This window comes from Macrosteles quadrilineatus, unplaced genomic scaffold (genome assembly GCF_028750875.1).
Source record: "Macrosteles quadrilineatus isolate MER2022 unplaced genomic scaffold, UCM_ALF_1.0 Scaffold_6__1_contigs__length_79288215, whole genome shotgun sequence".
Classification (NCBI taxonomy): domain Eukaryota; kingdom Metazoa; phylum Arthropoda; class Insecta; order Hemiptera; family Cicadellidae; genus Macrosteles; species Macrosteles quadrilineatus.
In genome coordinates this window covers 29,324,759-29,336,996 of record NW_026542599.1, presented here as the reverse complement: position 1 = coordinate 29,336,996, position 12,238 = coordinate 29,324,759, and the positions used below count along the sequence as shown (strand labels likewise).

At 38.6% G+C, this 12,238-nt stretch overlaps 1 protein-coding gene across 1 annotated transcript; it reads left to right on the top strand.

Annotated features, from left to right (window-relative positions):
- Positions 1-10,621: 10,621 nt before the first annotated feature.
- Positions 10,622-11,755, top strand: LOC128997429 (uncharacterized). The gene has a single exon (XM_054423067.1). The coding sequence runs from the start codon at positions 10,622-10,624 to the stop codon at positions 11,753-11,755; it is 1,134 nt and encodes a 377-aa protein (XP_054279042.1).
- The last annotated feature ends 483 nt before the right edge of the window (positions 11,756-12,238 follow it).

The following is a 12,238-nucleotide window of genomic DNA, read 5'->3' as shown; positions in this document are numbered from 1 at the left end:
CCTTTGCACTCTGTTCTTAAAAAATTGAAAAGTACGATTCAGCATTAAACGACAAACTCAACAAACCTCAAAAGGATTCAGAACTAAGTACGGGGGGCCTAATATTATTATTTATAAATATAACATACTAGATTGCATATAATATTATTTATGCATCCAAACTATACAAAAAAACTGTGTTTAATAGTTTGGATAAAAGGCAAACGGAGTATCTTGTCTGTTGTAAAATAGTATTTGGAGTATGATTCAAGACTTCCTCTAACATAGTAACATAAATAAATAACTTAGGCCCTATCTAGTCAATGCTAATACCCATTACAGAATAACAATTCAATGTACCGGTACTGCTGTAGACGTAATTGATAACGGCTGCAACAATGTAACTATGTCAGTAGTAAGTTTCTCACCCCCAACGTGGTGAAGAATAGTCTCAAGGCCAAGAGTTTTGACATGCGCATCCACATGCACTGAAGGTGAAGATTCTTCGCCCCCGCCAAAACTGTTTCGCGCGTTATCCTATTGCGATCCCTGTTCTCAAAATTTAATAAAAATAAATACAAGGTGTTAGCCCATCCTACGCACGGTAATCAAGTACTCAATCAAAACTGTGTATAATTCAGAACAGCTAGGTTACACGTATAAAGACAAATTTTATTACAGATTTAATGTGAAAAATCATCTTGTGAACAAATGTTGCGTGACCAAATATGTTGTTATCCCGTCATATTCCTATGCGATATGCATCTTAAATCCGATAACTTTACAATAAAACAGCAATTGTGACGATGTGAAAAGCGTTGAAGTGAGTTTGCGGCTAATTCGCACACTGACAATAAGTAGCCTACGGTAGAAAGAGTAATTATCAATTGAGATGTGTATAGGCCTAGTCAACGATACCACCTTCCATCGCATACCTCTTTTAAATCTGGTAAGTAGTGGATACCACCATTTTGATTTTGATTAATTTAAAATCTTAAATTTAATCTTAAATTTAAATATTTAAGCCCAGTCAGTTCAATAGTTTATGCGCCTATTAGTAACACACATACTGACAGACACCACTAGATTTTAGCGAATTTCCCTATAGGGAAGTAGCTATTACCGTAGGTGGCACGGTAAGACCTAGACCCGGGACCGATTTACTTTTTCATTTTGATGTCCCCAGAGGCCAAAAACACTATTCGTTCAAATTTTTATATATGTATATATATATATATATATATACGTCCGTGAACGCGATAACTTGAGTAATTTTTGTCCGATTTTGATGAAATTTGGTTTAAAGGTGTAAAGCGGGATAAACTTGAATGAGTTCGCGAACCAGCACGATCGGACCATGGGAACGGGGCTTTACGGGGGGTTTTATGGGGTAAAAATTGGTTTTTCTCACTTTTGACCCTCAAAACACAAAATTTCCCAGTTTCTCTTTAAACCTTTTTAAAGAGCTTAAAAAACAAATAATTTAGTATATAAAAGTATTTTTGTTCGATTATTAGTAACGGAGAACATTAAAAAAATTGTAAATTTAAAATTCCCATGTTATTCTTATGGAGAATATTGTCTAATGTTGTAGTTTGCTTGTTTATGAATATATTTTGATCAAACTTGGCAAATTTATTTATTTTGTACTAAGCTATCAATATTTTACTCAAAAACACACTTTATTAGTTTCGTTGTAGCAGCAAACCTAGGTACTCGTTAAACCTAATGTTATTAAAATATATTTAACTGAAAATCAATTCAGACAAATGGAAATTCGCTTAGTCGGCAGGTTTTCTGCAGCAGGGGTATTTATATAATCATATAATTATATACAATCTATATAAATTATATATATATATATCATCTATATAATCTATATAATAACTAGCAGAGTACCCGTCCTTCGTACGGGGTTGAGTGAGGACATGGTTTAAGAAATTTCGGTTCTTTTTGAAGTTCGTTCGCTACGCTCACTCACCTTTAGGTTGGAGCTCGTTCGCTGCGCTCACTTTCCTTCAGGTTAGCTCGTTCGCTACGCTCACTTGCCTTCAGGTTAGCTCGTTCGCTACGCTCACTCGCCTCCAGGTTGAAGTTCGTTCGCTACGCTCACTCACCTTTTGGTTGCAAATTAGCTGTTGTCATAAATGTAAAAGAAATAATGCTAGTGCTGCACCCTGTTGGTAATCCTTGTAACTTTAATGCTATTGAAAAACATAGAACAGAACCAACTTGTTTAATTGAAACAGCTGTTAAGATTCATTAATTCCATTTCTCATAAGGTTAACATGGGAAAATTTGCTCCAGAGCCACTGGGGCGGAGCCCGGAAGGATTTTTGGGATAAAAATATGCCTATATGTTAATCGGGAATATGAGCTATCATCATGCCGAATTTCAGCCCGATCCGACCAGTAGTTTTCGCGTTTACTTTTCCCATACACACAGACACCACCTCTTTTTTATAATAGTATAGATTAATCTATGTCATCTATTTGTATGTCTTTGGATAAACCCGTCTGAGATTGTGGTGGAAATTTAAAATCGTGATTCCTGATGATTCTTGATCACTTTTTTATGACATCAATACTTTCGGGCCTAATCCAAACAAAGTTTAAGCAGTCAAACATTAATGGTGAACCAAAAGCTACCAATATGAATTAAAACATGTCAAAATATTTACTTTCCTTCTCTTTTTTTCAAAAAGTTGAGAAGTGAAATAATTTGCATATCCGTTAAATGACCCATAATTTGCATATCTATTAATAGGCCTACAGTTACCAAGCTTATTAATAGATCATTATTTTATTTATATCAAAACGTTTCTTCCAGTTTTATAATAATTTATACGAACTACTTGAGGAATTACATGGTCTAAAAATATAACCAATTAATTGTACTCTTAAAGGTAAGGTAGGTTAGAGGTAAGTTTGACAGGGTGCGATCGAGCGAGCGCAATGCTTGGGCTCGGAGAGTAAAAACACCGGCGGCGTGTTGCAAAGAATAAGGCCCCTATTACACGAGGTAGCCTGGCGACGTCGCCAGCGGCAGTAGCTGGCGACGCACTGGCCACCAAACCTATAACCAGTTGAGTAGCCAGTTGAGTAGCCAGAATTTTACCGCCGTGGCGCCGTTGTTGTGAGTGCTTGTCTTGCACTTGTACTTGTTATGAGCGGTGTTTACAGTGAATAATGAGTGATTATAAGTATCTTCTCCTTCTGTTACTTCTGAAGAAAAGGAGGCAAAGGAAGAGAAAAATGTACGTTCATCCAATGCTTAGTGCAAGAGAATCAAAAGGGTTATATTACACCCTTTTTGATGAGCTCTGTGCGGACAATAAAAAATGTTTCAATTATTTTCGTATGTCACAATCCAGTTTCTTCGAGTCATAAAGGATGATATAGACATTTTATCAACTGAAGTGAACAATTCACACACTCACAACACAACAGAACGCAACACAACAGTGTGCAGGTACCCCCGTGATATGAACTAACCGAGTGGCGACGTGATACTGGCGACCTAGTGTAATAAGCTCCATATGCTACAACGCAGCGTCGCCAATATGGGTAGCCACTGGCTACCGAGCCCCGTCGCCGCTCACTGGCTACCCATATTGGCGACGCTGCGTTGTAGTGTTGCAGAGCGCATTCGCCGGGCCGTCCGTGGGTGGCAGGTGCAGTGGCAGTGGTTGTGGGGGGAGGGTTGAGAGGGTTTTGGGGGGAGGTATACGCACGTCGGTTACGCCATGCCACTGCGTGTGCGCGCGCTGCACTGGAGGAGGAGCAAGGCCGAGTTTCAAGCCACGGCCGCTAGGAGCGACACTTCATAGAGGGTTTACTCTACTAGTTCGGCTGAAATCGTTGGCGATGGATTTTAGTACACGATAGGATGCCTAGTGTAGATATAAAGTCAATGGCATAGCGAACGAACTTCAACCGGGACTTGATTGAGCCATGCGAACGAGCTCATATTGAAAATGAACGAGCATTTGACATAAAACCACATTAGGACAGGACGACGTCTGTCGGGCCAGCTAGTAGTCTATAAAAGGTGTAGTGTGAACAGCTCACACAATGAAACACTAATAAGATAAGATTATACTTGGTCCAAAGCTGTTTACCTTTTGAATGCAAACCAAATTACAATTAAGTAATTAAATAAATTCCAAAATGATATCCTCGTTGAATTGAAAACAAAAAAACAAAAACATTTAATTGATAGCCCTAATACAAAAAGAATTATTTACTTGCAGGAACCAAAGTCTATGTTTAATCTGTTTCTCATAAATTAAATGTGTACTAGCAGTATCCAGTGTCAATAATATATTTTTCGTCATACTGCAGCAGAAACGGCAGTTTTTTATGCATGTAAAAGTGTTTTTGTGAAACAATACAGTACAGTATGTAAGTATGAAATAAACTATATTTTTGCATTTTCCAAGTTTAATCAAAATATGTTCATAAACAAGCAAACTACATCAGTTTACTATTCTCAAAAAAAGTAACATATAGATAAATAACTTGTTTTTAGTTCTACGAAATGGTTTGAAAAGAAATTGTTAACTTTTATGTTTTAGGGTGAAACATTAGAAAATCCAATGTTTACTCCATTAAACCCCCCATAAACCCCCGTTTCCATAGTATAGTCCGTTTATGCTGAATCGCGAACTCGTTCGATCAAATGTAGGTTTACATGTTTATACCAAATTTCATCAAAATCGGATAATTTTCGCCCTAGTTATCGTGCACGCTACAGTAGTATATATTCTGTGACGCTACGGAGGTCTGGTGCGGACACATATGTTTGAATGATGGTTTATGTTTGAATATGTTTATGAATTTGAATGGATCAAATGGATGAATGATGGCGTTTTTGGCCTCTAAAGACTTAGAGACAAAAAAGGAAATCGGTCCCGGCTCCCGGGACTTACCATGAGTACTTCGAGAATATCTTATTCAAATGGGAAATTCGCTGAAATAAAACTAAATACTTAGAGATATTAAATATTTAAACTTATGTTATGAATTGCTAGTCTACTAGTCCAATTTGCACAGTTTCACGCACTCGGCTCACGACAAACTGGTTGGAGTCTGACACCATTGAATTGAATCACTGCAAGGGATGCGCGCAGGGGTAGACGAACTTTCAGATGACTTCTGAGAATTCCAACTTTCTCGTTTTGCAATGTACCGTTATAGCCTTACTTGGAAGAGGGGGATTTTTGGCCCAGGAATGAGTTTGGATTTGTTTAGTTTTTACAATCTTTCCGAACATTTCCACAACACGCTTAAGAGATGTTGCATTTTTGGGAGGAGGCATCTCAACAACGGTTTCAGTCTGTTCGGATCTGGTCTCATGGTTTTATTAAATGTCAAATAACCTAACAGCTTTATTGAACTAAGAGAATACTTGGACTTTTTATCGTTCAAAGGGAAATAATACTTTTTAGCTACCTGAAGAAACCTTTGTAAATTCTCGCCATGTTCTGCTTCAGAGCTGCCACAGATGGTTATATCATAGACTAACCAACGTATGTTTTATCTATGGTTATATCATCTACATAAGCAATCACTCTTTTAAGATTTTCTTTCGATATTATAGAGTCGATTACTCTTTGAACGCAGGCTACACTGTTAGTGACACCAAAGGAGATTCTTGTGAACTGTCATTGCTTACTATCAGCTTCAAATGCTGCGTAAGGTCTCTCTTCTACAGAAATTGGAATTTAATGATATGCTGATTTCAAGTCAATTGTACTGAATATTGCATAGCTAGCAACTTTACTTACAATATCGTGAATCCGGGGGAGTGGATAAGCATCAAGTGAAGTATATTTATTTATAGCTTGTGAATAGTAAATAACCGGACGTTTATTGTGGTTTTCAGTGAGTGATTAGTGGCTGAGCTTACATCAGGTGAATGTTTTGTACCTCATAGGTGGATTGTTTGTATTTGTCTGAAAATCGTCGGGTGTTAGTAGCAATAAGTCGTATATTAGGAACTAAATTACTGAACAATTTGTGTGATGCAACATCAGCCGATAGTAAGCTACATATAGAAAGTGGTGGTCTAGGTCCTCCAAAAGATACGTCAACATGAGAGTGATACTTCATTAAATCATTGCCGAGAAATACATTTCCACATAACTGAGGGAAAATTGACAACCTAACACCATTGTGCGTACGACCTTGAATATACAATTTTAGGCCTACTTATAGCCTATGTAACCTAATACTTTATACGTCAAATTTGTAGTAGCCGTAGAAACCTGTCCACTTCCAGGTATTACTTTAATCCCGTGTTTTAAAAGAAAATTCTGATTTTTGTAACTATCAGAACTACCAGTATCAATTAAGAAATTAGCATGCAATTTAAATCCATGTGTGTAGCCCCTGAGCTGTTGGACATAATGTAAGACTAAATTACTTACGTAATTCCCGTCACAGCTCAATAAAATATGTCTATTCAGGACATGTTTCGGTGTTAAAACACCATCGTCAGCTACATGCCTGAAGCTGACGATGGTGTTTTAACACCGAAACATGTCCTGAATAGACATATTTTATTGAGCTGTGACGGGAATTACGTAAGTAATTTAGTCTTACATTAAATTAGCATGTCTACCATTTACTCAGACTGAGACGACTGCTTTTCACAAGCAAGCAGGTCCAGCGGCAGGAATATTAGCTGTGAGTAGGGTACGCTGTACTTGGGCCCGCCAATCAGAGAGCAGCATTTCATCCCCACCCCTCCCCTAGGCCACGCCCATCAGCCAATCAGAGAGTAGCATTCCCCCTAGGCCACGCCCCCTAGCCAATCAGAGCGCAGCCCTTTCTCTAGGCCACGCCCCCTAGCCAATCAGAGAGCAGCATTCCCTCTAGGCCAATCAGAGAGCAGCATTTCCTCTAGGCCAATCAGAGAGCAGTATTTTCCTTAAGCCGTGCCCTAGAATTTCCACGTGGTCTAACCTCACATGTGTTCTAACCTCACTTTTTATTTTCCCGCCAAATAACATAACCTCACTTCCCCCAGCAAATATTGTAAATGTGATTGGTAAGGATTGAACCAGTGAACCTCTTAGATCAATGACTTATGCTACTCCTACTATGATACAACACCATACTAAAAATCAACACGTCACCCCGACTGGAAATGAAACTTTGGTAATTGGTAAGAATCGAACCTGTGAACCTCTGGCTCATACACAGTCTTGTACACAACCAACTGCTAGGAAGAAACATTATTCAGATTAACCATCATTCCAACAATACATAATATCTATGAAATGTTTATTATATGTTCAACAATTGGTGGCCTTTAGAAAGGCCATTTTTGTTCTCCATAGTAAAGTTCTGCTTAAGCCTTTTTCCAGTCGGTTAAACAATGGATATGGGAATTATAATTTGCTTTGTCATTGTTATGGACTGTAGTATATAGGTATATGTAAATAAAACTCAGCAAATACTGTAAATGTGACTGGTAAGGATCGAACCCGTGAACCTCTGGCTCATACACAGCCTCATACACAACCAACTGCTAGGAAGAAACATTATTCAAATTAGCCATCATTCCAACATTCACCTGGACCTGATTACATAACATCTATGAAATGTTTATTTAACGTTCAACAATTGGTGGCCTTTAGAAAGGCCGTTTTTTGTTCTCAATGGTAAAGTTCTGCTTAACCCTTCTTCTAGCCGGTTTTAACGGTGGATACGGGAATTATCATTTGTTTTGCCATTCTTATGGACTGTAGTATATATAGTAAATAAGACTCAGCAAATATTGTAAATGTGTTTGGTAAGGATCGAACCCGTGAACCTCTGGCTCAAGTCCAAGTGTATATGACTGTGGCGACAACCACATACACAGCCAGAAACATTATTCAGATTAACCACAATTCCAACAATACCTGGAATCTATGAAATGTTAATTTAATGTCCAACAATTGGTGGCCTTTAGAAAGGCCGTTTTTTGTTCTCTATGGTAAAGTTTTGCTTAAGCCTTCTTCAAGCCGGTTTTAACAGGGGATACGGAAATTATCATTTGTTTCGTCATTGTTACGGACTGCAGCTTAAAGGTACATGTAAGTAAGAATTAAAAAAATATATATTTTTTTATATGCTCTGTAAGTTAAGGTTGTCATTTACCGCTGTAGCTGCAATTCTGCCAATTCCTGACAACTATCTATCTATTATTTACATTTAAATTTCTCTATCTAAAAATACATAATGTCTAAGAAGAATTGATGCCCTTTATAAAGGCCGTTTTTTATGCTGGTTGGTAAAGTTTTGTTTAATGGCTTTTACTCCTATCTATTATTTACATTAATCTAAAAAGTATTTACAAACATTATATTTTTCAAAATTTCTACTTCTTCTTCTTCATCATCATTACTGTTCTTGTTCATTCTTGTTCATCATCATCATCATACTTGTTCGACGAAAACAAGGAAGTGTTAATGGTGTGTCTGGTTGCTGATTGGTTGTAATAAGCTTGTACCTGATTGGTCATAAATAGGTGATCTGTTGTGTGATTGGCCAATTTTTGCTATTTAAGCTTTCCAGTACTAATTTTCTTTCACTTTGCTTTTGGCAGTTGAACGTGTTGGACGTGTGCTCTTGTGTTTGACGTTTTGAGGTTATGTTTGCAAGTTTTTTCTTGTGTTAATTTTAGTCTGATTATTTATTGTGTAGTACATCAGTTTTATAGTAAGTGAATCAGTTTTATAGTACATCAGTTTTATAGTAAGTGAACATTGTTTCTTTTGTGTAACGTGTTGTGCAATCGGTGTGTTATATTAAGCTTTGTGAGCGCGCAGCTGTGCCCCCACCACATCTTGTGTCTCTGTGTTGTGTAATCCGTGTGCTATACTTAGCTTTGTGCGCGCGCAGACTGTGCCCCCACTAGAACTAGCGTATCTGTGTCCCTTTCACTTTTCTCTAGGTATTTGACGACGATGGATGTAAGTATGGCTGATAATGTATCTGATGAAGTAGTTGAACCCGTTAAAGTAGTTGAGCCTGTGGCTGATTAATAGTTTGACTGCTGCTTTTGTTTGTACATATTTTTGTGAAGCTTGTCATGTACCCTATGATCACAAAGGAGCCCACCGCTGCTCAAACATTTGTCCGCAGTGTCAGACCATCTCACCACCTTGTGTAGGGGAGAGTGGTGGTGTTTTGTGCCCTAAATGTAACATGACTTATAAAAATCAGAGATGTTTTATTGCGCATCAAGCTGACAGATGTAAAAATGTAAAGAAATGTCTTGACTGTGGGAAATTGGTTTGGATTAGAGAACGGTCCAAGCCTCATAAATGTGGCGAAGTATATTGTAAACCTTGTAGTTCATTTGAAGACCCTAACCACAAATGCTACATGAAACCTGACACAAGAAAGCCTAAATCTAAAGATTTTCTGTTTATTTTCTTTGACTTGGAAGCCCGCCAAGATGAGTCTCTGCCCTCAGATCCCGAGTCTAAATTGCATAAAGTAAACTTGTGTGTGTCACAACAGTTTTGCTATCAGTGTATTGAGGTAAAATTGTGTATGGCTTGTAAAAATCGTACGCGAGTGTTTAGTTTTGAACCAGTCACTCAGTTCATGGACTATGTGATGCAAGTCCGTAAACATTTCAAAGATGTTTGTGTCATTGCACACAATGGGCAGGGCTTTGATTTCCAATTTTTGCTCAAGTATGTGCTGGAGGATACAAAGTTCACTCCGAAACTTGTGATGCGGGGAACTAAGGTCATTTTGATGGAGATTGACAATGTGAGGTTTGTTGATTCACTTAGTTATTTCCCTATGCCTCTAGCTTCGCTGCCCAAAGCCTTTGATTTGCCCCCGGAAAAGAAGAAAGGCTATTTCCCCCACCTTTTCAACACCCTAGACAACCAAAATTATGTGGGCCCTATGCCGGCAAAGGAGTTTTACTGTCCAGAATCTATGTTTGAAAAATCACAAAAAGATTTTGAAAATTGGTACAATGATCAGGTTGAAAATCACGTTACATTTGACTTTAAAAAAGAAATCCTCGAGTATTGTATGTCTGATGTTGATATCTTGGCCCAAGCTTGCTTAAAGTTCCGTTCAATTTTCCTGGAAGAGTGTAATGTTGATCCGTTTCTCGAGGCTGTGACCATTGCCAGTGCTTGTAACTTGGCTTTTCGCAGGAACTTTTTGAAGAAAAATACTATTGGCATCGTTCCTAAAAATGGCTATAGGCTTACAGACGCTCAATCGGCCATTGCGTTACAGTGGCTATCATGGGAAGAGGAGAAACGCGGAGTTAGAATAGAACACGCTGGTCGTGGAAAAGAAGTTAAGATCAATGGAATGAAAGTTGATGGGTATGACGGTCAACAATTTACCCCTGAATCCGAGGCAAGCATTTTTCGGTGGTAGAACCGGGAACGCCAAAACTTACCACAAGTGTGTGGAGGGAGAAACCATTGAGTACGTTGATATATGCTCACTTTACCCTTGGGTATGTAAATATGGCAAGTACCCTGTGGGCCATCCAACGATCTATGTAGGTGACAGGGAATGTAGAGAGAGAGGTCTCAATGTTGAGGGTCTATTAAAGTGCAAAGTACTACCACCACGTGATCTTTACCATCCTGTGCTCCCGGCCAAAATGAATGACAAGTTAATGTTTGTTTTGTGCGCGACTTGTGGAGACGGTCAGATTCAAAGTGATTGCGACCACGAATGTGGTGACAGAGCACTAATTGGGACATGGACCATGGACGAGATTCGAAAAGCTGTAGAAAAGGGTTATGTTGTACTCGACATGTATGAACTGTGGGAGTATAAGGTAGCCACCTATGAAAACGGTGGGTTGTTTACTGACTTTATAAATAAATTTCTAAAAATGAAACAGGAAGCGTCTGGGTTCCCTAGCTGGTGTGAAACAGAGGAGGATAAGGATCAGTACATTAAGGATTATTTTAAAAAAGAGGGTGTCCAACTGGAAAAAGACAAAATTATCAAGAATGGTGGTTTGAGGTCATTGGCTAAACTGATGTTGAACTCTTTTTGGGGGAAATTTGGACAGCGGGAAAACCAGACTAAAGCTACAATTGTCAGGGACCCAAAAACACTTTTCAAAATGTTAACTAGCCCTGAAATAGATGTAAATAAAGTACAGATTGTCAATGAAGAGGTTCTTGTTGTTAGTTGGGAGTATATTGATGAGGTTGGGGAGCCATTGCAAAATGTAAATGTTGTGGTGGCAGCTTACACCACTGCCCAAGCGAGATTGAAGCTCTATGAGCATCTAGATGCCCTGGGCGGTCAGGTATTGTATTACGATACTGATTCTGTACTATATGTATATAAGGGTGGATTGTACAGAGTTCCTACGGGAGATTATCTAGGGGAAATGACCGATGAGTTGGCCGAGTATGGACCAGGTTCATACATAGTAGAGTTTGTATCCGGAGGGCCTAAAACCTATGCATATCTTGTGTGGTCGACTAACAAACAAAAATTGATTCCCGTATGTAAAGTAAAAGGGCTCACATTAAACATGAAAACTTCTAAAAAAATTGGATTTGACAGTTTGAAAGAGATGGTTCTTGGTGATGCTGCACAAACAATGGACATTGAGGAAAATAGAATCAGACGAACAAAGGATAGGAATATAGTTACAATCAGTGAAGTCAAACAGTTTAAAATTACGGGACCAAAGAGGAAACATAGTAGCAATTATGATACACTTCCATATGGGTTTAAAATGCAAAAAACTCACCAAAATCTCAACTCCTGAATAATCACTATCTTTCACGTACTCCCAGTCCCCAACATCCACCTCGTTCTAGCCATTCCACCCTCCTTGCTACCAATTAAACCCAAATACCGAATCTGTGTCTTCGTCTTCTTTTTCTTCGCTTAAATTTAAAAATTAACAAATCCTACACCATAAATAATTTTGAATGAAATCATTTACAACCAACACTAGAGAGATCATGTTGGACACTGAACACATGTTGCACATGCTGCACATGTGTAGCGCTCCCCTCTCCACTATCGCTACATGCCTTAATGGCGGCATACGCAGTTTTTCTTGGCGGTAACGGTGGTGGCCTTAGATCCAGGGGTTGAAGTTCTTCGTATATTGGCTCCACCGGCTCGCGTTTGATGGAAAACACCCAGCCGAAACATGATGCGAAGCACATGGTGACTGAGATCCAACTGGAGTGGGGCTATTTTTAAATCTGTTTGTACATTGAGGCGCTCAAATCTGGAGGGA